This window comes from Danio rerio, chromosome 8, assembly GCF_052040795.2.
Source record: "Danio rerio strain M-AB ecotype USA chromosome 8, GRCz13ab, whole genome shotgun sequence".
NCBI lineage: Eukaryota > Metazoa > Chordata > Actinopteri > Cypriniformes > Danionidae > Danio > Danio rerio.
The window spans coordinates 28,154,836-28,182,822 of record NC_141028.1 but is presented as its reverse complement, the minus strand read 5'-3'; the positions used below and the strand labels follow the sequence as shown (position 1 = coordinate 28,182,822).

Below are 27,987 nucleotides of genomic sequence, written 5' to 3'. Positions count from 1 at the left end.
AATATTTTCTTTTATGCTCCACAGAAGAAATAATCCTAAAGGTCAGTAACAACATAAGGGGGAGTAAAATGATGACAGAATTTTACTTGGACTATCCCTTTAATAATCTAGGAAGCAAGCAGCTTCTTCAGTGGACTTTCTCACCTTGTTGTAGTAATGGATGTGAACGGTGTGCCAGTTGCCGTCACTCACTCCTCCAGGCAGGTATGGACTCACCTGAGTAGAAGACTCACCTGTGACAAACAGAAGAGCATATCCTATGAAAAAGTGTGAATGAGATCATACAAATTCATGAGTTAGTCAAAATGTAAAATAGTTAAATAGTCACAATCAGACTGTGACGTTATACTTCATTATAATAGCAAATTATGACCATAGATAGGTCCAGGTTGAATTTAAACTCTTTGAACACAGACATTACCTGTGGAGTATTTAAGCACCATTTGTCCATCCAATATCTCCAAAGCGAGGAAGTCGTGCTTCTCATTAAACCGGCCATTGTAGAAGAGTAAACCATTACTTTCTAAAGTGGCGAACCTACAAAACAAATGTAATGTTAGTCAGCATCTTTAAATGATGACTCGTTAATGGTCCATTTAGAGTTTAATATTAAGAGGCCCACAAATTGTTTTAGGCATGCACTCCACTTAAAGTAATTTCTAAAGTAGTCCAACTCAATTTCCAGTCAACATGAGAAGTTTCCACTCAGCAAACCATACCCATTAGAACTGGAAGTCATGACCTATGCACATTTAGAGAAACATTAATGGCTTTTTATATATTACTTTATTCAGAGTTATTATTTATGCACATTTTTTATTAAGTTATGTATTCTGGACATACTTCAGCAGTGAAACTCTCTTGTGACAAGTTAACGAGGGAACTGAAGACAGTCAAACAAATTTATGACTTATTAAAGTAAAATAAAATTAAACAAAACTATGGAGAATGAAGTATAAAATAAAAAAAAAATAATAATAATAATAATAAAATAAAACTATGGAGAATGAAGCATAAAATAAAATAAAATAAATAAATAAAAATAAAATAAATAAAATAGAACTATGTAGAATGATGTATGACATAAAATAAAATAAAATAAAAAAATTTAACTGGAGAATGAAGTAAAAAATAAAATAAAAGAAAACTATGGAGAATTAATTAATAAAATAAAAAAATAAAATAAAACTAAATAAAACTAAAATAAATTAAAAACACACATGCAATATATATTTAAATTAATATAAATAACAATTTATTCAAATAAACTACTGTTAAAATTAAAAGTAAAAAGTATGATTTATTATTTCTTTGTTTATGTCTTTTGTCATATTCTTACAATCCTGTTTTGTTACCATGCTTGGACTATGAAACTATGAACTATGGAGAATGAAATAAAAAATAAAAAATTAATTAATAAAATAAAATAAAATAAAATAAAATAAAATAAAATAGTGGACCATAAAGTATAAAAAAAATAAAACAGTGGACCATGAAATAAAATAAAATAAAATTAATAAGAAACACACAAGCAATATATGTTTAAATTAATATAAATTATAACTTATTCAAATAAACTACTGTAAAAATTAAAAGTAAAAAGTACGGTTTCTTATTTCTTTGTTTACTTCTTTTGCCATGTTTTTTTTTTTTAAATCCTGTTTTGTCACCATGTTTACTCATTGTTTGTCTTATTTTACACACCCGCTCAACATTTAGTCACAAGTTTGCCTTTTTCTTTAATAAACCTCAGTTCTATTAGTGTCTGATGTTGTTTGTATTTGCAATTTCTTTCCCCACCAAGCTGTCAAACAGCATCCCGAATAACCACTTCTCTTTCTTATACGCACTGACAAGTCTCTGGATGTTCTCCGGAGAGTAAAGAAAAAATTTACTTTAAACATCTTTTAGCTTGTTTCAGACAAATTGCTGACAAAAGGCTCGAGCTGTGAGAGAGATGGGCCCTGTTTACGCTCTCCTGAGCAAAGACTTTCAGATTTAAAAGAGTTTTTTATAGGACATGTCCAGTCTGTAAATTGCACACTGTAGCACAATGGTTATCTTTCAGCGCAGAGAGGCAAGGCTTTAGCTGAAAGAGGGAGAAGGATTTAATATTCTGGCGTGTCTAGGGAGATGAGAGAAGGTTGTGCCCTTTTCTGGAAGTGTTGATATTTGACCGTGTTAATAAATAAAATAGCTCTGTTTTGGTCACCCTGGAGATTCCAGCAAGCATCCATTATATTACCTTTGTGCCACAGCAACCAAACCCTGACCAATCGCATCAAACACATGACCATAAAATAGCACTCACGAGGGGAAGTAGAAAAAACAAAACAGGATGAAAGAAAAAAAGAGAGCGCTAAGGAGCTTTTCTCATGAACACAGCATGAAAGAGAGAGGGGAGACGTAAGAAAAGATGAAAGCTTGTTTCCGCCTCTGAATCAACAAATAAACAGTAACTGTCTTTTAATCTCACAATTCTGATATGTAAACTTACAATTCATTTCTCAGAATTTCTCTGACTTTCAGCTAGAATTGCGAGTTAATATTACTGTGTTGCACTGTGTGAAGCTTTGATTCCAGTGTGCAACCCCCGTCAAGTTGACTAAAGAGCAGATTACACACTCTTTCATTAAACAACACATGAGATGTGTCCGTGTATGTACTCACGAGAGAGATATGGAAAGGTGGAATCGCTGACGGAGACCCCTGAACATCATGAACGATTTTGGTGGGAAGGATCTGGTGGTGACGGAGCAGTAGGGTTTCTCATATCCTCCAGCAGGACACTCGCATCTGAATCCCCCTCCAGAGAGCTCACGACACGTACCGCCATTGCGACAAACGCCTGCCACACACCGGCCACCACGCCGGTCAAACTCACATCGCTCGCCTGAGAAATAGAGAAACACATGACAGTTAAAGCACATCAAACACACACACACATCAGGGTTAGGAATATCTTTTCTATTAAAATGCTTTTTCCTTAAATGTCCTGAGGCATTATTTTACACTTGCACAGGCAATTTTTGTACTTACCATATTAATTGTGTCTGTGTTGTCTAATGACATTATTGTTGATTTTCCGTGGTGACTAATCAGAAAACATCGGACTCATTGTGTTTCTAAGCTCAACAGAAATATTTGTGATAGATTATTTTACGCATTATTTTTTTTTCAAAGAGCGTAAAAACCATTAAATCTAATGCAGCACAAGCCGAATGTAATTCCATGAAGTGATTTTCCCATTTCAGTTTATTTATGAAAACCATTATATATTTGGTTACATTGTGCATGGACATTTTTTGCCCTATTTTTTTTTTTTGTTCATTTTGATCCCATTTTTTGCCCTAAGCCATTCATTTCTAACCCAATGAACACGCTGTAATTAACTTTTTTTTAATGGTTTCATAGAATGTTAAATGACATTTTGAATCGCATAAATCTACTTGAATTTAAACCTAACATATTAATCTTATTGTTGTATTTTTTCCCTTTTTTTCTAAAACAAAAACACAAAAAAAACATTTTTCAAAATTAACTCCTTAATCTTTCCATAAAACCACTGAAACCCAGTGTCAGGATTCTGCCACTTCGGTTTTGTGAATTCTTGTTTTAGTAGCGAGTCCAAACACTAGTCCTGTCATGTCTTGTATGTTGTGCTCGGCTCGAGTTTTCTTGGGTCGAGCAGTTATTTTCTGTCATTGTGTGTCTTCATGTTTGTATGGGCGCTGTTTTGGCCGTGCTCAAGCCGTGCTTGAGGCTGATGCATAAGGTTCAGGCGAGCTCGGGATGCGCGCTCTCGTCCTGGTGTGTTTGTGGTTTTGTTCGCAGCATGGCGTTTTCATTCTCAGCACTCCAGTCTAGTTGGTTTCGGTTGGCGCTGGGATCGGTGCACGGTAAGTGTTTTTATTTACAATGGGCTTGAGTCTTAGGTTACGTCTTCTGTTCGTGTTGTTTATTTATTTGTTTACGTGCACCACATGCTTTGGTATTGTAATAATAATAATTATAATAATAATTCAGCGATGCAGTGGCGCAGTAGGTAGTGCTGTCGCCCCACAGCAAGAAGGTTGATGGTTCGAGCATCGGCTGGGTCAATTAGCGTTTCTGTGTGGAGTTTGCATGTTCTCCCTGGTTTCCTCCGGGTTATCCGGTTTCCAAAGACATGCGGTACAGGTGAATTGGGTAGGCTAAATTGTCCATAGTGTATGAGTGTGAATGAGTGTGTGTGTTTCCCAGAGATGGGTTGCAGCTGGAAGGGCATCCGCTGTGTAAAAACGTGCTGGATAAGTTGGCGGTTCATTCCGCTGTGGCGACCCCTAATTAATAAAGGGACTAAGCCAAAAAGAAAATGAATGAATGAATAATAATGATTCCTTACATTTATATAGTGCTTTTCTGGGCACTCAAAGTGCTTTACACATTGGGGGAATCTCCTCATACACCACCAGTGTGCAGCATCCACCTGGATGACATATTGCACCAGATCACACACCACACACCAGCTAATTGGTGAAAAGGAGAAAGAGTGATGAAGCCAATTATGATATGGAGCCAATTATGATATGTTATTTGAGATGTAGAATGCAGGGAAAGAGGTTATATAGAGAAGCACTGCATGCGCTACTAAAGATTGTGCGTGTTTACAGCAGTTTGACAGATAAAAATTAATTTGAAGCAAAATTGTTAACTGTGCCAAACAGCATTTCCAATTGTTTACATCTTTGTTTACGTCCTTGCTACAACATACAGTTAACGCTCGAAATTGTGCATGCAATAGATACATTTTAATGAATAAAAATCCTTACAGGTTATAATTCACAATCCACAGCTTTGTTGATTGGAGGAGTTTTTAGCTGAATCCAGCACTGAATTGAGATTCTGTTAGCTGTCCTTTGTCAAATGCTAGTTATGTACAAGAGCTGCACAATTAATCGAAAAAAGATCACAATCTCGATTTCACCCCCTAGACCAGAGGTGTCAAACTCAATTCCTAGAGGGCCGAAGCCCTGCACAGTTTGGTTCCAACCCTGCTCCAATACACTTACCTGTAGGTTTCAAACAAGCCTGAAGGACTCAATTAGTTTGATCAGGGGTGTTTAATTAGGGTTGGAACTAAACTGGGCAGAGCTGCGGCCCTTTTGGAACTGAGTTTGACACCTGTGTCCTAGACGATCTTAATCCAGCATTTCAACGATTCTGCCAATCATATTTTCAAGTTCAGGAGAAAAGCAAAGGCAGCCGCACCAGTCTTCACATTGGTTTTCATATGTTGTTTAGCAACGTGGACACCAATGGTGTTGAAATGGTGTTGAAAGAGTCACATACTGGATTTATAAGGTATAATTCACCCAAAAATGTAATTTCTGTCTTCCTGTAATGATGTATTTGCGGCCGCGAAATCACACGTGACGTGAGCTGACCGTGACCTGTTACCACAGAGAGGGCAGGCGCGCACCTGTGAATGAAGTCTACTTTAGTGAACAGAACCTGCATATGTTGTGAATAACAGCTAATAGCTGTAAATATTATTTAGTTTGTTGCACAGAGCAATCATCTGGGAGCTGCACGGGAAGTATGAACCGCACCGCAAATTAAACCGAAAGCGAGCACATCATTTAAATAATCATATCGCATTACAGAGTAATGATTACGACAAGCATTTGATATGTTTTTTTCTTTCTTAGCGAACACAGATTGTTGATCATGAGAATAAATGTTTAACAGTGTCAGTTTAAGTACTCCAGCCTATAATGTTGAATATAATGCAAGAGGGAATTTGATAATGACAAAATATCTAATTTTACCAGTAGAAAAAAAATGGTCTAATAATGTTGTCAATGACAGATTGCAAGCATATGTTTTAAACATAATAATTCAACATCAGAATTATGAATAGTTGTATTCTGATGTCATCACTTTACTGTGCGTTAATGACCTGGACCAATTTAAAGTCTGTTCAAGTCCACCATTCCAAGTCTATACAAAATTTAGCATTTTAACCAACAGTTGTCACCGACTCGGTCCCAGTCATTCCCCTCGCTGGCCAGCAGAGGCCGCCATCCCCGGATTTCTAAGCATTACATCATCCACCTAGACTGATTGTGCACACACCTGAACTCAGTCTAGTTAATGACCCACGCTTCCTATTTAAGCCACTCTTCTACTCCAGTTCATTGCGAAGTCTTGTTTAGCCCCGGCCAGCATTACTGAGCGTTATTCCCTGCCTGATCTCTTGTGTACAACTCCAGCCCGTTTCTGACTCTGCTTCGCCTTCTGCCTGCCCACGACCCAAGCCTGATATACGGACTCTGATACTCGCTGCCTGCCCTCGACCCAAGCCTGATACACGGACTCTGATTCTCGCAGCCTGCCTTTGATCCATGCCTGGTAAACCACTCTGTCTGTCAGCCGCCAGCCTTGAAACCTTACTGCTACTGTTGATGTGTGTTTGCACCTTTGTGCATATTGATTGTTTGAGTGAGTGTGATTAATAAATACTGCATAATGGATCCCTCCGTGTCAGTCTCCTCGTTACAACAGTAGACGTACACAAACTATTATTATAGTTTTTACCATATGTTTGAAAAATAATTATAATAATAGGCATTTCGTATTAACCTTTATTTTATATCTACAGAATCGTGAGAAAATCGTGATCTTTATTTTCAGCAAAAAAAAATTGCAATTCTGATTTTATCCAGAATCGTGCAGCTCTATTATATACTTGTTAATAATTCTATGAAACATAATTAAAATTAAACTGTAAGCACTGCTCTCTTTGTGTCCTTTGGAACCCCAATACAGAAACAGAAGAAGCTGAAAATAGCAGTGTTTGGAAACTATTTTACCTTTCTCTGCTACATTATAGCACCTCTGGCCACGCCCCTTTGCTGCACGGGGTGTATGTGTGTGGTGAATGAGCGTAACCTGAAGTGTTTGTGATCTCACTAGCCTGGATGTATTTTTTTGCAGTCCCCAAACTTTGTTCGCTGTAGGCTTTGATAAGCTAATTCTGCAAAAGCCAATGTCTCCAATTGCATTGAACTTTAAGCATATTGCAATTAGAGATGTTGTATACGTTCACACAGCTGCATTACACATCGACTAAAGTTTAAAATATGATATTGTAGTGGACCACCTCTTTACTGCTATGTTTTTTCCCCCATGGGGTTGTTTAAGTTGTTTTCGTTTGCCTTTTATGTAATAAAGTCCTTCATATTCTGCATATTGGTCCTTGCCTCCTCTTCCTCACCCTAAGCCGTGACATCCTTACCCACAAATTCTGATTGCCTTCTTATCACATTACAATGCTTTTACAAGTAAGGAAATAAACAAGTTAGCACATGACGAGCCAACAAAATCAGCAACAAAAATTCTAATAAATCTGGCAAACACTCCATAATAATTATTCATGCCCTAATGCATGCTGGGAACAGGGAGCAAATGGGGCTATACCACATTAATATGTTTAAAGAGTTCTATTTTTATCACATCCATGAGCCATCATTCACTTTATGAAGAGCTAAACATTAATGTCACTTATTTTAATCACAATTTGAAATCCTCACTATCACTGTATCAGCAGGACGCTAGCTTACACACACACACACACACACACGCACACACACACACACACACACACACACACACACACACACACACACACACACACACACACACATTTTATTAGCAATGTGTAGAAGCTCTCAAAAAACCTGTAGACAGGAAAACCCCAATGGACCAATAACACGCACACACACATACTCTCCCACATAAAGCAGCTTGTTGTTTGGGTTTTGAAACATCAGCAGATCCTGCCCTTAGGCTTTGTGATGCCGAGCCAAATGCGAGCCAGATTCTGGCACTGTGATGTTCCAGCATTGTGTTGGTGAGCCTCTGGCAGCGGATAAATAAAGCACACTAATGTGCATGTGTGTACAAACCTCTGGCAGAGACGCACATGTAGACATTTCAGTCTCCCTTTAGTGCAAGTGTGAAAATCCTGCCTTTAAAAGCACTTCAAACTTTGACCTGCCACAGAAATACACACACATGCAGCAAAACGCCTTAGGACACCCACATGGACAGAGACATACACACACACACCGCATACAAACAAACCACTACATTAACTACTCAGTATGAATGCAAACCAGTCACACACACCAAAACCCCTTAAGACCTAAAGAGGTTCAGTCTAGCCTTTATCCTACTGGCTACTTAGAGTTATTAGCATATTCAACGATAGGCATTAGCATATTCATCATAGCTTGCAAGAACATAACCTGGGAAAAGGAAAAAGGATTTGAGCGCACATTCCTTTTGACAGCGCCAGTCTAAATATTCAAAAGCCATATAAAATAAGTTGATATGACCAGAATAAAGATATGGAAGCAGGACACCGGCCTCTGTCTGTAAAGCAAATGAGTCGAATTTTCCCCACTAACTAGACATGTCATAAATTGTTAACCGGGAATGATTTCTTCATAAGGAATGACTAATGCTTTTGCTATTTTAATCTGCATTCTAAGAAGACATCGAACTATCTGACTGCTTGGCTAAAGACAGACCTGATTGGTTTTCTTCCGTTGCAATTGGTTGAAATTTTGCAAGACAACATAGACCAAATTCATTAGCAATCAAGTCAAGGCAGCTAACCTTATTCATTATTTAATGCTAACATAGCAACCAATTCAAACACCTTAGCAACTGCATGACACTATTCAAGTAACCAACCAAATTGGTTTTGGTTTTATTTGTAGTTGTTCAGTCAAAATTGTCTTATGTGTTAGCAATCCATGGTGGAAGTAGTATTTGTTTTGTGTATTGTATTAGAGACAATAAAGACTTTTAATCTAAATAAACAGACTAAATGACAGAATCTATTTACTACAAATATCTGTGGGTACAGATTAGTGTTACCAGGTCTAACAGCAATAAGTACAAGCCCATGTCAAACTTAAAGGGCTCTATTTTGACAGTCCATGCTCAGAGCGCAAAACGCAAACGCTTTCAGGGCGTGTCAGGACGTTTTTTTGCTAATTTAAGGACGGGAAGTCTGTCTTGCGCCACGGTGCATGTTCTAAAAGGGTTAAGTTTATTTTCTTAATGAGTTATAGGTGTGTTTTGAGAATAAACCAATTAGAATCTCATCTCCCATTCCCTTTAAGAGTCAGCTGCGTCGCGCCAAGAGCGCATTCGCTATTTACAGGACGCAAAGTAAGTCTAAGTGGAAAAAATGAGCATTTCACAAGCAAACAGTTAACAGTTTTTTTAAACAGAAAACTGTTAAACAGAGCATCTACTGCGTGAGAATGAGAGATAATGGATCACTTTCACTTTCGCTTTTGGATAGGGAAACCTTTACGCACAGACATCAATTAGTCTATAAATAAATACTTTTGTTTGTTAAGCGCAAATATTCATTTCAAAACTATTTCTAAATTCAGTTCTAATTTCCAGCAAATAAATAAATGAATAATAATAGCAAAATGTGCTCAAAAACCTGAGTTATATCCTAAAACACATGCTGTGCCCCATATGGACTAAAACCTGACAGGTGGGCAAATCTAAGCTTGTTTTAAATAAAACAAATATAAATATGGATATAATAAATAATACTGCTAATAATAATAATAACATTATACAAAAGCAAATTGTTATGAATGAACTGAAAAAGCCTCCCGAGATGAAGTTTTTCATATTTATGTAGGCTAGAAAATAATATATTTTGTAATATTTTAATCCTTTATATTTATATTCTATATCTATTCTTATTATATACTATATATATCCTTAATATTTACATTTTTTCATATGTAAAGATATTTGCCAATTGCTCTCTTGTGCGTATTAAGCAGTGCGTAAGCGAGGCGCAACTCTGCGCCGGAGTTTAGACCGGGTTAGTTTTGGTCTAATGAAAAATCTATTATAGATTCTCAAAATAGCAACGCACCAGCGGTCCGCCTCAGAACGCTTCCCTTTTTAGACCAGAACGCCCATGGGCGCAAAAATGAGCGCTAATGCATTTGCTATTTAAACAGCGTAGCGCAACGCCTCAAAACGACTCTTGCGCCAAGCTGAAATTACCAAAAGACTACTGCGCCACGCCTTGCGCCATACTGCGCCGGGTGTATGATAGGGCCCAAAGTCTGCATGATCTGGAAGTTGTAGTGGAAGTTATTCTAGTATGTTGGTGTACTTCCAACTGATAAGGGATTGTGTGTAATGGGCTTTCATTTTGTGCATCATTCCCTCATAGCAAACTAGGGCTACACAATTATTTCAGCATCAATACTGCAGTGTGCACATCCGCAATAGTCACACAGCAGGAAGTGCAGTGTTGAGGTTATATGCTGGGATTATAGTGTACCAGGAGCCACAGTTCAGAACAAAGAAGATTTCTAGAGTCACCGAAGAGTTTAATCATAACAGACTGAAAGTCATTTGCATGTGTCATTAAGGTTTAAGTTTAAAGTATTGAGCCACATGAAATTGTACCATTTGTAACTTTAATTAAGATGTGTTTATTGAATAATTTATAAATTAAAGACAATACAGTGTTATTTTACATCTGATTATTCAATTCCTGTACCTGAATACTGAGAAGTTAAATATTTTACATCAATCTTCCCAATAATATTCCAGAATAAGGCCCATAATCTTCCAGAATAATCCCAATCAGTCTATATTAATACATTCTTTCCAAATAGAGTTATTCAAGCTATTTGGTGAAATGTATTCATATCGCAATATATTATCTCAGCAAAACAAAATAGGGCAAAGTCAAATTTTTCCAATATCACACAATATCGCCCACTATTAAGCGGCTGAAACCGTCAATCGGATGTCAACAGCGAACAATCACCACTCCAAACACAGAAGCAAATGGTCAGACGTTGGCTAAAGATTACCAAAACAAACCTTATTTTTTAAATGGTTTAACTTGAACAGATTAATTGTTCATCTAAATATGCACTAGCAAAGTAAACATAGTACATTTTGACTTGATATAGACTTCAAAAGTTACCAGGAGCCACAGTTCAGACAAAGAAGATTTCTAGAGTCACCAAAGAGTTTAATCATAATGGAGTGAAAGTCCTTTGCATGTGTTTTTAAGTTTTAAGTTTAAAGTATTGAGCCACAATGTTCATTTAAGATGTCTTTAATATTTAAAAGAACAGGATTATCAATATGGCTTAGTATTGTCACCTTACACCAAGAAGGCTGCTGGTTTGAGTCCCAGCTGGGCCAGTTGGCATTTCTGTGTGGAGTTTGCATGTTCTTCCTGTGTTGGCTCTGGGTGCTCTGGTTTCCCCCACAGTCCAAAGACATGCGCTATAGGTGAACTGGATTAACTAAATTGGCAGTAGTTTATGAGTGTGTGTGTGTGTGTGTGTGTGTGTGTGTGTGTGTGTGTGTGTGTGTGTGTGTGTGTGTGTGTGTGTGTGAATGCGAGATTTTATGAGTATTTCCCACTACTGGGTTGCGGCTGGAAGGGCATCCGCTGCATAAAACATATGCTGTAATAGTTGGTGGTTCATTCCGCTATGGCGACCCCTGATAAACCAGAGACTAAGCCGAAGGAAAATGAAAGAATAAATATTAGCAATATACACATTTTTATTTACATTAATTATTTAAATATTGAAAATATTAAAAACATGGGATATTTATCTCTTAATGTTTCCAGAGATGAAGGATCAACCTATAATTTTTTTAAACAACTTCAAACTTCTTAAATAAAGTTTGTCTAAGAATAAATATAAAGATCTAAGACTATCATTACTGTAACAGTGAAGCGAATGCTGACAACTGGGAGTGCGGATCCAAACGCAGGGTTTATTAAATTGCATGATCAGGCAAGCAGCAGTCAACACAGGAGCAAACAAATGCATATGGGCAATCCAGAGTCGTCGCCGATAAACAGGCAGATGTTCAGTCAGTACAGGCAGGCAGCAGGCAACGTCAACAAACAAAACAAAGCAAGGTTCAAAAACACGCAAGGCAAGGGGAGTCAAGGAAAATGTGTTGTAATGTTCACTATACATTTTACACAAGACTCAGCAATGTGTGTGTTTGAGAGGTGTATATAGTCTGTGTAATTAGTCCTGAACAGCTTCAGCTTTGTATGTTTGCAATCATGAGGATCTAGGCCATGTGGGTGAGTGGTGCATGACTGAATATGTAGTTCTTTTGCTGGCAGTATGTAGTTTCAATCTGCACAGGCTGGATTGCTGGTGATTGTGACAATTACCCACGAAAAAAAAATCTTTGTGTATGTGTATCATCCCAGGAACAATATTGTTTCTTGTCAGTAGTGGTGCTGAATGTTTAATAACGAGTGCTTCAATACTGCAAGATGCATCATAGAAACTGAACTCATCCAAAGAATTTAATTAAGAATTTAATGCTTTCAGAATGATTTATTATTATTTAAGATGTTTCCCAACCTCCTCTTCAAAGCGTTTCTATGCCCTTGGCCCTAGTTAAACCATATGGACTGACTCACACAAGCACAAGCAATACTGAGAAAACATTTCACACTCACTGCTCCTGCTCACAGCGCACACACACCAACACACACTCCGAAAACTACAGCAATTCCTTTAAACTGCTCAAGCAGAACTGACAGACACACACAATCAAACAACAAGTACATAAACATATGTTCACACATCTTCTCACAGCTTACAATGACATCTCAAACTTCTCAAGAAACAAACCGAGGAACGTAGCACTGACATCCACAAAAAATAAAAAATCAAACATTTTCACCTACATATAACACAAAGGTCATTCAAGCGCAGTTATCTAAAAAAGATACAAAAGGCGAGCTTTTAAGCACACACATGCTCTCGCACACATCACCACACTTAAACAAATCTCCATTGATTCTCAGCCATCTCGAAATCACTTAAAAGGCAGAAGAGAAAGGCTCTAAAACCCACTTTGCGAGTATCTCTCCATCTTTAGTCTCTCTGTCTTTAGTCTCTAGATACTTTTGTCCTTTTCCTCCACTTCCCGACTTACTATAAAGAGCACTTCACTATCTTTCTTCCTCTCTCTTTCTATTTTCTTCTCCTCCTTCTTACCTATGCGCTCCATCCCCTCAGAATATTTAGTAATGTATTCTCTCCCCTTCGTTCGCATTATGTTTAATTCATCAAAGCTATTCTTCTCCTCCTGGGCTGAACCACCCTCTCTTCCCAACCCCCACACACACACATGGTACGGCCCTCGGGGGATCCTGCATCTGCCCCTGCTTTCATCCTTCCGCTGAATTTCTTCCTCTCTCCTTTGCTTTCTCTCATTCTGCGACATTTGTATTGCTAAGAGTTGCTCATTTAACTTCTGACTGACATCTCTGCTGAGAGTTTGGGTCTGTTTAACCGAATGGTCACACATATGTACTTGAAAAACAAACTGGTTAGCGGTTGTGCCGTACGAAAGTAGCCGGCGTCTAGTCTTAGCATCAGATGGTACACCCACAGAGCGTTCGCAGCCCCTTCGCTGGCCATCTGATGCATAAGGCACTGGAAATCTGGCAAACGTTTGATTGGCAGACTGATGCAGAGTTTTCGAGTTTTATTTGGAAAGAGTGGTCTGGAAATGTTGGATGCACTCATGACTAGGCCTGAATCGGGTAAATATATAGATTTTTCCCCATTAAGTATAATATTAATTTCACTATACTAAATATTTATATATTTTTTTTAAATGCCAAGATCAGTTGCACACAGAAACTTGTAGACGTCTATAAATTGGACCCATATGTGCACTCCAAATGTATAAACTATTAAATAAAATAAAAATACAAAATAAAGGATTTTCCAATAAATATTTACATAAAAATAAAAATAGATATTTTTTTCTGAATAGATATACTATCCTAGCCTAATATATTCTTAGTTTCTTCCTTTGAAGACAAAAAAAGATGGTTTGAAGACAGCTTGAAACCTGTAACCACTGATTTGTGTAGTATTTTCCCCCACTATAGAAGTCATTTTCTTTTCGGCTTAGTCACTTAATTATCTGGGGTTTCAACAGCGGAATGAACCGCCAATTTATCCAGCATATGTTTTACGCAGCTGATGCCCTTACAGCTGCAACCCATCACTGAGAAACATCCATACACATTCATTCACACACAATTTAGCCTACCCAGTTCACCTATACCGCATGTTTTTAGACTTGTGGGGAAAACCGGAGCACCCAGAGGAAACCCACACAGACACAGGGAGAACATGCAATCTCCAAAAAGAAATGCTAACTGACCCAGCTGAGGTTCAAACCAGTGACCTTCTTGCTGTGAGGCGAACCTGCTAACCAACTGCGCCAACGTGCAGCCGGTTACAGGTTTTCAGCTTTCTTCAAAATATCTGCTTTTCTGTTCAACAGAAGCAAGAAATGTATAAAGGTTTGGAACCACTTAAAGAGTGACGAAATGCTCAGTTTTTATTACAATTTAGGGTGAATTATCATTTTTAAACTGCAATAACACAAGTGGATTCTGATTTAAAATGCCACTTTGAAATGAAAATCCTCGTCCATAAAGATGTTTTCACAGCATTTCAGAAAGTCATTTCTATACACACTACACAACCAAAAACACATGATGTGTGACTGTTCATGCACACTGGACATGCATATTTCTTGCTGGCATCCATACTTGTTGTCTAACGGTTGCATAATGGTCATCTTTGAGGAGCTTGACATATCAGGGACTGATATACAGTACTCCAGAAGATCAGTCAGAGAGATTGTTGATACCTGTACCTCTGGTTTCAGAAGTCTGCATTTCAGTATGTCTACACCAGGACAACATGTCAAACTCAAAACCAGTTTTCAAACTGAAACAGACCATTTTCATGGGTCGATATCCTGGAGTAGTGTGGACACCAGGTGTAACGATAACAAACATTTATTTTACAAACATTTTTAAAACCAAAATGCTGAAGTTTAAATGTGAGATTCATCTCCAGGAAAAAAAGTTGGGGATACAAACAAGAAAGCTAAAGAGCATAGAATCTAGCATCACTAGAGTACCTTGAAAGCAGGAGTACTTTACTTTCACAGCTTCTACTAGCTAGCCTCCATTATACTAAACCCCACTCCCACCTCGCTCGAGTCACTAATGTAAACTCTGAGGTTATGCTTGCCCTGCTCCAAATAGGATTCAAACCAGTTATGCCAGCTTGGGAGACCGCAATGCCATTCGGGTCACAACACCAATGTAACCAATTCCGGTTGTACTCCTGCTCTGAGCAGGATTCAAACCATAGTTTTCCAGAATGGAAACTGAATGAACCAGGATGCTAAACATCTTGGTGTGCCTCTTGAGGCCAGGGTAGGGTTGCACCAGCTGATCACAAGTTCTTTCTTAAACTGGAAAGGAAATTCTACACTAGGGGCTTAGTGACTTACTTCAGTTGCAACACACTGTGGTTAAGGCAAACCATAGTTAGTAGGTCGTAAGCTCTGCTCAAACTCTTGTGTAGCCACATTAAATGACGTAAAAGCCAAGAAAAAGCATTTAAATCCTTAAACTGCTTTAAAATCCTGCAACTAATGCATCTACAGTTGAAGTCAGATTTATTAGCACCCTTGTTTATTTTTTCCCCAATTTCTGTTTAACAGAGAGAAGTTTTTTGTTAACACATTTCTAAACATAATAGTTTTAATAACTCATTCTCTAATAACAGATGTCTTTTATCTTTGCCATGATGACAGTAAATAATATTTGACTAGATATTTTTCAAGACACTTCTATACAGCTTAAAGTGACATTTAAAGGCTTAACTAGGTTAATTAGGGTAACTATGCAGGTTAGGGTAATTAGGCAAGTTATTGAATAATGATGTTTTGTTCTGTAGACTATCAGGAACAATATAGCTTAAAGGGGCTAATAAGTTTGTTCTTAAAATGGCTTTTAAAAAAATTAAAACTGCTTTTATTCTAGCCATAATAAAACAAATAAGAATTTTTCCAGAAGAAAAAATATTATCAGACATAATGTGAAAATGTCCTTGCTCTGTTAAATATAATTTGGGAAATATTAAAAAAAAAGAAAACAAAATCAAAGGGGGGCTAATAATTCTGACTTCAACTGTATATATACCTGTCCTATGAAAATTTAATGATAAATTACATTTTTATAGTACATTACAGTCAGACGCACATATCTGCATCGCGAGCCGTGAATGCACGCAAAATACACATGAAGTTATCAAAACATTAAACTTGATTTTTTTTTTTTATAATATTCTACACGCAAAAGAGAAAAGAGCAGGGAGAAAAACTCAGTCATGAAGAAATTCAATTAAGACAATTAAGACAAAATACTTCTTTAAAAAAATGTAACTCTTCCTTCACAAAACAAAAAAAAGTGAGATTTAGGAGGAAAATAAGGCTGTGAGTAGAGGGAGATCATTATTCATTTTCATCGCGAGTTCCTAAGTGTAAACTAATCTCGCTGTCGTCTCTTTTCTACCACTATAGATGGGGGGAGGCTGCCGTAAATATTTAGCTGGAATGTAGTGTTAAGTGGTGCAACACAAAAAAAATTTTGTAGTGCATAAATTTTAACTTCGTGTCCCTTTAATTCACAACTAGTCTACATTTTAACTTACGCACTGCTGCTGCAACCGGCCCCAGGGAAGTAAGGTTTACTTTCACAGCTCTTACAAGCTGATCTCAATCATACTCATCCCCCTCAACCACACTTCCATCCAGATCACAGCACCAACAAAACCTACTAGTGTTGAATGGGACACAGGCTCATTAACAAGAACGCTTAAGACATGAAAATCCCTAGTGTTTATCTTTAGGCCAGGGCAGTAAGGTTTACTCGCTCAGTTCCTACTAGATGGCCTTCATTACACATCAAACCATAGAAAGAAATGCTGTGCTTACCTGTCTGACCAAGAGACATCAAATGCCAAGGGTTGTCGGGTTTGTCGGATCAGTGTGTTAACCTGTCTGTTGGCCAGTATAAACATGACAGCTGTGATTCCCATCATTCTACTGTACAGCCAACCACCGGATTTAGTACGCACTTGAAACATTGCCGTTTGGCAGCATGAACTATCCATAAGTGGGCGATCCTTGGCCAGAATAAACTCCAAAGTGCACCACACGTTCTTTTGCATGCCTCTGCAAGACTGCCCATCATCTATTCTAGAAAGACACACTAATACATTCCCTACTGAAATCGCAGACTCTCACCTGTGTAATCCTCTCGACAGATGCAGGTGTAGCCTCCTTCCCTTCGAGCACACACTCCTCCATTCATGCAGGGGTTGGAGTAACACAGGTTAATTTCAATTTCGCAGTAATCTCCGGTAAATCCGGCTGGGCAGCGGCAGCGCAGGCCTGTGATGGGATGGATGGGCCGGAACAGAGTGGATGGGGAGGCGATAAAGGGAGCGGAGCTGTTGAAGCGGAGCACGCTGATGCACTTCATGTAGTTCTGACACGGCTCGCGCAAACACACGTTATCATCAAACGGGAGAACCTGCCGGAATACAACAACAAATGGTGCATTTAATAGTGTGCGCAGAATGCTAGTATCACCACAGGAATCAAATAGAAATTAATTTATTTAAAAAACATTAATGATTTTAGCAATTTATTAAATAAAACAATAAAGACTAAGCAAATTGACTTGGCCTATCTACATATTCCCCTATTTCCGAAGACATACTGTATATAGTGATAATCTGGTGCCTTCTATGAATGATTTCTATTTTCAACAATTTCTTCTTAGTGTTGGTGCCCAAACATTTGCTTATCATGGGCCAAAACCCAAAACTTGATTGAGGGTGGTGGGTCCAAGGTAAGTATACCATTAAAGCTGCCATGGCAATTTGCTTATTTATTTATACATTTTTTTAAAAATACTTTAATCATATTAATTATACTTTTTTTACATTTTATAATGAACTTCTTACAATAAAAACATAAACACATTTATAACACAATGGTGTTTAATGCTAAATATACGAGTTAAGCTGCACCGCCTTGTGCATTGTCCTCTATCTTTGAGTAACAACATTTGATTTTTTTTATGCAACATTTATTTGAAACATTTAATTTCAGTTGACTTTTTTTGTAGCCTAACAATTAAACAAACAAACAAAAGGTTACATTAAAATAGAAATGACATTTGAAATGAAATGAATGTGGGCCAAATCAATGGTTACCATGGGCCAACTTTGGCTCATGTGCCCTAGTTTGGGCATCTCTGATCTAGAGCAATCTGTAACTGTATTAAAAAAAAAAAAATTTTGTATTATTTTTTGTTGTTGTTTTTCTTTTAAATAGAAAACAAAGATGTAAATATGATTGTGATGCAGGCCCGGATTAGCTAGTCGGAAAGACCGGGAGAATTCCCAGTGGGCCGGTGCCTTTTTTGGCTGGAAGGGCCCCTAGCTTTCTGCACTCTCAGCAGTCACACTCTTTTTCACTTATTTATTTATTTATTTAACCATACACTGACTATTTTTATTTATTATTTTACCGCAGCTCCACTCTTTTTATTAACTTTCTTGCAGCCCCATGAGCAGAATGCAGTCTAAAAGTTTATGATGATGTAATTATCATTCGACTCCCTCAACAGCGACATCTTGCTCATCAGCAAACTCAGAGAGATAAAAAGTTGATGAAAGCGCAAAGGTGGCGCTGAAAACCCAGAATTAAAAAAGCGGAGTAAATTTTTCGTTAAAACCAGCGGCAGCAAGAGTACAACAACACATGAAGACAATGAAACGGCCGGTAAGTTAACGTTGAGCTTGTTAGGAGCAGTGCAAAACAACGTTGTCTGCAAAGCACCGTTTATGTACCAAACTGTTTCTTGTACTGTAACTCTTTAGCAGCAGCCTCCTGTCCAGTTTGCTGCTAACAGTGAAGAGCCAGGAACTGTAACGTTACCAAGCACAGAGTCATGAGCCCACCACACTGGAATGGGCAGGTAGTATTGAGTGAATCATTGAGTGAATATAAGAATTTGAATAATTCATATTAATGAATATTAAACCTGCTCAATGAAAATGCCCTGAGACAATTAATGAAATCAGATGAATCACTACACTAATAAATCCGACTTCACTTGATCAGAAAGCTAAAAAGGGGAAAAAAATGAAGCCATCATTAGAAAGTAATACTGTGGTAAAAAAAAAGGCCAACAATACTCGTTTTACTCTTTATTTGTGTTTAAGGACTGCATATTTGTGAACAATTTTGCACAGAATATATATTTAGATATTGCAAAAAAGGACACTGTGATGTTTTAAAAAACAGGCTTGGAGATTTAGCTACTCTTTAATGTTCTCATATTTATAAAAAAAAAGTTTTAAAAAGTTAAATAAAAAAAAAAAGTTATAAAGCTGTTTCTTAGACAAAGACATGAGTGTTATTAGAAAATCTTTATTATTAATCTGTATCTTATTTAATATCTATTTGTATTTATTTGATATTTTTTCATTTCAAGGTTTGGATATATATGAGCACTAATTCTTACAGATTCTGATATTGTTAAACATTATATTGTGTTAACGGTTTAAATAAATCTTCACTGTAAAGTACTGAATTGGAAATGACGTTATATTGATATAGTCAGTCGTGAACTGAAGTGGGCCGGTCTAAGACTTGAAACTCCAGGGCTGAAAAGTAGTCCCACTCCGGCCCTGTTGTAATGCATTATATTGTCACATTTTTGTTACATCTCAGTAAAAGATTGTTAAAAATAAAATTATAATCACTTTCAAAACAGACTTATTTTTAGACATTTTAAAGAGCTTACATTTAAAGTTTCAATGGGAGCCATTTTTTTCATAGACTTAGGGCATTTTCTGTGTATAGTTAGATAAGGATCAAGGCTTTGTTGGGACTGCATTATTCAATGAATAGAGAAGGACGCTTTGCAGCACATTTTAAGATAAAGAGGCGCTCCTTGGATTTCAGCTGTGATAACTAATGTGCCCAGTCACAGAATCAGACACTGCTGCTTTTTATGTAACACAGTTCCTGTAATGAATTATGATACAGCTTGGTGCACCAGTGCATTTGGGCAGATTGCTATCTCGTTTCAACCGAACTGCTACTCCTATTCAAGCAATCTCTTGTTTTCTTGGTACAAATTAAAGCACAACTGCAATGTTTATATTACTTAAATTAACTTGGGTAAAACTGCACCAAGTTCTGAAACCAATGTCAATTGAGAAACCCTTAAAATTCAGTCAAACCTTAATTATTCATTTTATTAATTCTGTGCATAATAAATAAATGTTCAAACGCACAAAAAAGAAGTATATTTGCTAAATGTATTATTAAAATTATTATTAAACTTTATTTATTAAAGTTTATTCATTTAACTGCATCATGTGCTCCAACATTAGGCACATTCAAATCAAGACTGAAAACACATCTGTTTAGCTGTGCCTTTACTGAATGAGCACTAAGCTACGTCCAACAGATTGCACTACCATGTTTTTCTCTTCTTCTTCATTCTTTTATTTCACATTTTACCTGTTTTTATGTTTTGGTTTTTACGCATTTTTATTATTTGTTTTTATTTTTATTTTACTTGTTTCTTTTATTCTCGTTTATGTAAAGCACTTTGAATTGCCACTGTGTATGAAATGTGCTATATAAATAAACTTGCCTTGCCTTTCACCAAATAAACAGCTTTATTACGTCATATATACTATGGTAGTTGACCTCCGTGAAGTTGGCACCCCATAAAAACAAATAATCCCCAAAACTATGCCATTCGTTTGTGCTACGTTTGTGCTGATTTGTGCCGCAAAAACGAACGTTTGTGCTGGTTTGGGGTCTGAGATATTAAGCATTATTTTTTTAACCGTGTGACGTCATTCTCCACCCCATGTTGCGCAATTGACTTCAAAACAGCACAGGTCGTTTGTGCTCGGTTTGTGCTGGTTTGTGCCGTTAAAACGAACACGGTATCTGTTTTCCTCTTTTAGATATAAGCAAAATATTTCGGGAGCCGTGACGTCACTCTCCACCCCATTTCCTCCAAATCGCACAAAACTGGTATCATTCGTTTGTGCTGGGTTTGTGCTGGTTTGTGCCGTTAAAATAAACACTTCATCTATTTTAGTTGTTTAGATATAATCAAAATATTTCGGGAGCCGTGACGTCATTTTCCACCCCATGTTGTCTAAATCACACCAAACTGGTCTCATTCGTTTGTGCTCGGTTTGTGCTGGTTTGTGCCGTTAAAATAAACACTTTATCTATTTTTATTGTTTAGATATTGCCTAATCAAAACATTTCGGGAGCCGCGATGTCATTCAGCGCACCATTATTTCCTCTAAATTGCACAAAACAGGTGTCATATGTTAGTGCTGGATGTGTGCTGGTTTGTGCAATAACAATTAACACTTTATCTATGTTTATTGATTAAATATTGCCTAATTAAAACATTTCGGGAGCCGCGACGTCACTCAGCGCCCCATTATTTCCTCTAAAATGCACAAAACAGGTGACATTCTTTAGTGCTGGATTTGTGCTGGTTTATGCCATTAAAATAAACCCTTTATCTGTTTGTGTTGTTTAGATATTGCCTAATCAAAATACTTTGGGAGCCGCGACGTAACTCTATATTGCACCAAACAGGTGTCATTCAGTTGTGCTGGTTGTGCCGTACTAAACACTTTATCCGTTTTCCTTGTTTGGATTTAACCAAAATATTTGGTTAGATTTGTGCTGGTTTGTGCCATGAAAATGAACAACAGATATTTATATTTGTGCACATATGTTACTTTCGTTTGCTCACAAATTGTGCTCGTTTGTGCTGCAAAAATATTATTTGTAAAAAAATAATATCAGATCATTAAGAGGTCTCTCCACCTCAGTTGCTACATATTTACTAAAATAGTCTCGTTTGTGTGCGTTTCATTTGTGCTGGATTGTACCTGAAAGTTTCGTTAGTGTTGCTTCTTTTATTAAAATATTGAATGAAAGATAATGATATCAGCTACCCGCATATTTTAAAATATTTAAATTTGTTTGGGCTGATAGAAATTTTGTTTAAGATGCTTTTTTTTTAGATAGCCTAGGCCAAGGTTATCCTGAGATCTTTTTATTATTAGAAAAAGCATAAAGGATGCGAACATAATTTTGACAGATTTAATCCAAGTAAAAGGACTTGGCCAATATAAAGATAATTGGCTACAACCCTGCTTTACTTATCTACTTCGTTTTAGTCTCATATGAGTAGCCAGCATGCTTAACGATAGGGGAAAAAAATAATTTCAAAAAAATATAAATAATTTTTATTAATTTTATTTATTAATTTTATAAAAATGTATTAATATACATTTTGTTTTACCTGTTTAACCATGCAGCGATTTTCTCTTAAATACTCTTATCATCTGGTCGTCCATATTAGGCTGCTTTCGTATTTAAACTAGCAGCCTAAACTTTTCTGTTGTGGTAGGTAGGCCTACCACTTATGATTAAGTAAAGCAGCTTTAGTGGACTTATTTAGTCAATATTTATTTTATGGGGAAAAATAGATTATAACACATGCAAACACATAGGCTATGCGTTTTCTACAGATAAGTTTTGGTTTTCGTGATTGTGTTGTTTGTCATACAGTAAAAGAACAATGTCCAAATGGCAATAAAATAACAATAAATAATTGATTAATTAATTACAATTAATAATAATAATGAAAACAATAACAACAATCATATAAAATATTTACATTCACTTAATTGGTAAACACTGTGCGTTTTTATCACGGGCTGTAGGATGTTATTTTGACCATTTTGATTTGGTTTAATAAAAGATAAACATGTAATATTTTGTCATATTTTAGTTATCCTTAGTTATCTTCTTATTATTGTCATTATTATTAATATTATTATATTTATTTTATATTTAATAACTTGTAGACTCTTTAAACAATGAGGAAATAACTAAACTTTTTTAATTCAAGGCCCAGACAGCTTGTTTTGTAATTTAATGCCGGCTATAGGCTACCACCTGAAGGACGGTTATACGGCGTGTTGTGATGTCGGCCGTCACCGGAGAAAATTAATTTAAACTTTAAAACTTTAATTTTTTGGACTTTTGTTTGAAAGCTTTAGTGGCACTGTAGCTGTCCAAGGTACTGTTGTATAATTTAAATTATAGCCTATATATGCACCAATAAACAAGTCGAATGAATGAATGAATGAATGAATGAAATATAGATTCTTAAATGTTGATATTGTTTTTGCTAATAAAAAAAATAACAAATGTTTAATAAAAATAAAATGAGCAATTTTCAATATTTATACAATTCAGTTAAATATAAGCTGGACATTTTTAGGGACATGTAATTTCTCTGTGATCTTTAATATATACTGGGTAGCTATATTTTCTAAAATCTCAACCAGGAATTGCTTTAATATGAATATGCTTTACATCCTGATATGCTGTTGTTTCATTTTCATTTTTATTTAACTTGAAAAAATCGGTATTTAATGTTTGAATACTAAAATAGATAACAGCTATTGTTTAAATGGTTATTTTACCAACAAAATGTATATTTTATATTTTTATCAACTTTTGATATAAAGCCTCTGTGTAATTTATTGATTGTTAAAAATGAAATAATTTAAGTGCTATATTTTTTTATTAGTGAAAGTGCCCGCTTACTTTGCCCAAGGCCTGTCAAAAAATATATTTCTGCCACTATAATACAAATGCACTATTATTGTTTTATTATCATTGTTTATTTTTCTGTAATGTATAAAAATTTTGATACATTTATTTCCCCTCCAATCATTTTCATTCATCACGTTAAATTTTGGTCATTTTTTGATTTGCTGTCTTACCTGGTTTAGCACGGAATGTGAGCCTAACAGTTCAGCATACAAAAGGGTCCGAACGATTGGAAAAGCGGCTTTTAAAGAGACAAACTATATGCGAAATTTGTTTCAAAAAGATATTTTTTTCCAAAAAAAAAATACGAATTATATTTTAGTTTGAGGCCAACTGTGCGGGTGGATGATTTTCAGTCAGTGGAAAGTAGGCCTATGAATTGAATATGCCTCATATTGTATCACAATCTTCTGTCATATATTTGCAATTTTTTAAATATGTCATAACACAAATGAGACTATTTTAGTAAATATGTAGCAACTGAGGTGGAGAGACCTCTTAATGATCTGATATTATTTTTTTTACAAATAATATTTTTGCAGCACAAACGAGCACAATTTGTGAGCAAACGAAAGTAACATATTTGTGCACAAATATAAATATCTGTTGTTCATTTTCATGGCACAAACCAGCACAAATCTAACCAAATATTTTGGTTAAATCCAAACAAGGAAAACGGATAAAGTGTTTATTAACGGCACAACCAGCACAACTGAATGACACCTGTTTGGTGCAATATAGAGTTACGTCGCGGCTCCCAAAGTGTTTTGATTAGGCAATATCTAAACAACACAAACAGATAAAGGGTTTATTTTAATGGCATAAACCAGCACAAATCCAGCACTAAAGAATGTCACCTGTTTTGTGCATTTTAGAGGAAATAATGGGGCGCTGAGTGACGTCGCGGCTCCCGAAATGTTTTAATTAGGCAATATCTAATCAATAAACATAGATAAAGTGTTAATTGTTATTGCACAAACCAGCACAAATCCAGCACTAACATATGACACCTGTTTTGTGCAATTTAGAGGAAATTATGGGGCGCTGAATGACATCGCGGCTCCCGAAATGTTTTGATTAGGCAATATCTAAACAATAAAAATAGATAAAGTGTTTATTTTAACGGCACAAACCAGCACAAACCGAGCACAAACGAATGAGACCAGTTTGGTGTGATTTAGACAACATGGGGTGGAAAATGACGTCACGGCTCCCGAAATATTTTGATTATATCTAAACAACTAAAATAGATGAAGTGTTTATTTTAACGGCACAAACCAGCACAAACCCAGCACAAACGAATGATACCAGTTTTGTGCGATTTGGAGGAAATGGGGTGGAGAGTGACGTCACGGCTCCCGAAATATTTTGCTTATATCTAAAAGAGGAAAACAGATACCGTGTTCGTTTTAACGGCACAAACCAGCACAAACCGAGCACAAACGACCTGTGCTGTTTTGAAGTCAATTGCGCAACATGGGGTGGAGAATGACGTCTCACGGTTAAAAAAATAATGCTTAATATCTCAGACCCCAAACCAGCACAAACGTTCGTTTTTGCGGCACAAATCAGCACAAACGTAGCACAAACGAATGGCATAGTTTTGGGGATTATTTGTTTTTATGGGGTGCCAACTTCACGGAGGTTTAAAGTTGTGGCTTCCAAGAGACTTCTTTGGAGGCAAATTGTCTATGGAACACCTAAAAATCTATCTAAAACTGACAATAAATGTAAAGATTGTTAACTCAAACATTTAAAACACATTGCACAAAATGTCATTGTATTTAACAAAACACAAAACCACCTAAAGCCATTGGTATAAGTGATAGACAAAATGCATATGATATTTTCTCCTGCAATAAAATGGATGCATTAAACATTGCTTAAAAGAATAGCTCACTTAAAAATAAAAGTCACTTTTGTAGCAGAAGTTTTGATGAGAGCAGACAAATAAGGATAACTAAACACTGGCAACTAATTGATAGTGAAAAGCAAGAAGCTAAAATGTCAGAGGATTTCACTGCAAAAGAACAAGAGCTTCAGTTCTTTTGCACAGCCGTATTTGTTTGAACATGCTCACCATCATCATCATCATGTGTCATATGTTGCCTCAGAGATAATCTAAATAAATTGTCAAGAATGTGCATCAGGGTTTCTGCAGGTTTCACCAAGTCAAATTTAAGACTTGTAAAGACCCTTTTAAGACCATTATGAATTAAATTTTAGATTTATACAGGGCTTAACACTAGGGATTTTTTCTAATGTTTGCCACAAAAAAATATAAGGCACAAATTTACACTTTACAGTAAACACTTTTTTTTAACATGATATATATATATATATATATATATATATATATATATATATATATATATATATATATATATATATATATATATATATACACACACACACACTTGATGTATTAGGATGGATGTTGGCCTGATTAATATAATCATAATTCCTTACATTTATATAGTGCTTTTCTGGACACTCAAAGAGCTTCACACATTTTTGGGGAGATCTCCTCATCCACCACCTGTGTGCAGCATCCACCTGTGACGTATGATGCGAAGGCAGCCATATTGCATTTGACCGCACACCAGCTGATGGAGATGGTGGAGAGGAGGTGGAGTGAAGAAGGCAATTATGACATGGGGATGGTTAGGAGGCCATGGTGGACAGAATGCCAGGGTTAAACCCCCACTCTTTTTTGAAGGACATCCTGGGATTTTTAATAACCACAGAGAAAGACCTCGCTCACTGAACATAATGGTGTCCTCCTTACTATATTGGGGCAATAGGACCCACACATACCACAGCTCCCTAGCTTTCCCATGCAGTCTCCCTTGCAGGTACTGACCAGGCGCTGCACTGCTTAGCTTCAGTGGGTGATCTTGTAAGAGCTGCAGAGAGCTAGCTGCCAACAAATTTGGTTAGCTAGGTAGCTATATTGGGTAGCTTTACTTAGACAGATAAAAACTAAGACCTGTTTAAAACGTTTTTAAACTGTTTAAACTGTTTAAGACTTGTTTAAGACCACCAAAACAACATTTCAGTGATTTTAAGACTTTTTAAAGCCTGAAATTGTGTTTTTGAAATTTGATATTTTTAAGAGCCAGCGGATACTCTGGTACATTCGGAAGGCACTGGAAGTCAGTGATTTGAGTTTATCATTTAAAAAGTAGAAAAGTATTTGTTAAAAAAAAACATCTATCTACTTAATAATACATGCATTAACCTCCTGGTGGCATACACGTTATTTTATGAACAACTTATGCTTGCAATTATGATGGAAACTTCAATAAAGTCCCACTATTATACAGCATGGAAGAGCCAGGATAAAACCTAAAACTACTTTGACTGCGTTTGTCTGATAGAAGAAAGTAATAAACATCGAAGATGCCTTAAGGATGAGTGAATTATGAGTAAATTCTCACATTTGAGTGAACTATTTCTTTAAGCACCCAAATGCTTTATTAGGCCTCTGAGTGTGTTTTACCTCCATATGCGCGAGGGCGTTGAGTCGAGGCCTGTTGAGGTACAGCTGCTCCTCCAGAGCCTCCGAGGGGAAAAACTGTCCTCCTGGCAGTGCGGCAGAGAAGCTCACGTTGAGCACCTTTCCTGCATCTGCATCCGGCTGCACGTTGAACACAAACACATCATCGGGAGAGACCGACAGCACGGCTGACACCCCGTCCAGGAAGTGAGTGAGCAGCGGGGACAAGAAGAGCTCCTGGGACATGTTTTGGAGTCGCACGGTGATGCTGCTGCTGAGCATCTCCTCTGTAATGATGAGCACCCGCAGCACACACTGAGCACTGACGCTGTGGATGCCATCTGAAAAACACACAGGACCAGATGAAAGTGGGTTAGTGTGCAGTAATAAGCTTTACAATTATAAATCTTGCTCTGTTTCACAGTGTGAGTAAAAGCAGGATGTCAAGTCTTTTTAGTTTTTTTGTTAGTTTATTTATATAGCACATTTTTTACAACAACAAGTGCTGAACACAATCAATAATAATTAAAATAAGTTCTACATCACATACTGTTATGAACCCCAATTTATAATGCTCATCTAGCAACATAAAAAGGACACGCAACTTAAGAAGTACAATTCTCTATTTATTTAAAGACAAAAATATGTGTCTTTTATCAAATAAAGTAAAAATAAAAAAAATAATAAAATAAAAATATAGATAATTAATTTAACAATATTCACTCAAGCAAAATAATTAATTAAACAAACAAACAAACATACAAACAACATAGATCAACAAAAAAAAACTAAATAAACCACAACAA

At 36.4% G+C, this 27,987-nt stretch overlaps 1 protein-coding gene across 8 annotated transcripts in view; it reads right to left on the bottom strand.

Annotated features, from left to right (window-relative positions):
- The window catches only part of celsr3 (cadherin, EGF LAG seven-pass G-type receptor 3), a 92,660-nt gene that overhangs the window by 46,470 nt on the left and 18,203 nt on the right, over positions 1 to 27,987 (bottom strand). For all 8 annotated transcript variants that reach the window (XM_087264815.1, XM_087264819.1, XM_087264817.1 and 5 more), the window contains exons 2-6: positions 27,185 to 27,522; positions 17,233 to 17,521; positions 2,671 to 2,893; positions 422 to 537; positions 145 to 233 (exon numbers count right to left, since the gene is read on the bottom strand). In XM_087264815.1, coding sequence (XP_087120941.1) covers positions 145 to 233; positions 422 to 537; positions 2,671 to 2,893; positions 17,233 to 17,521; positions 27,185 to 27,522 — 1,055 coding nt within the window. The remainder of the gene's footprint in view (positions 1 to 144; positions 234 to 421; positions 538 to 2,670; positions 2,894 to 17,232; positions 17,522 to 27,184; positions 27,523 to 27,987) is intronic.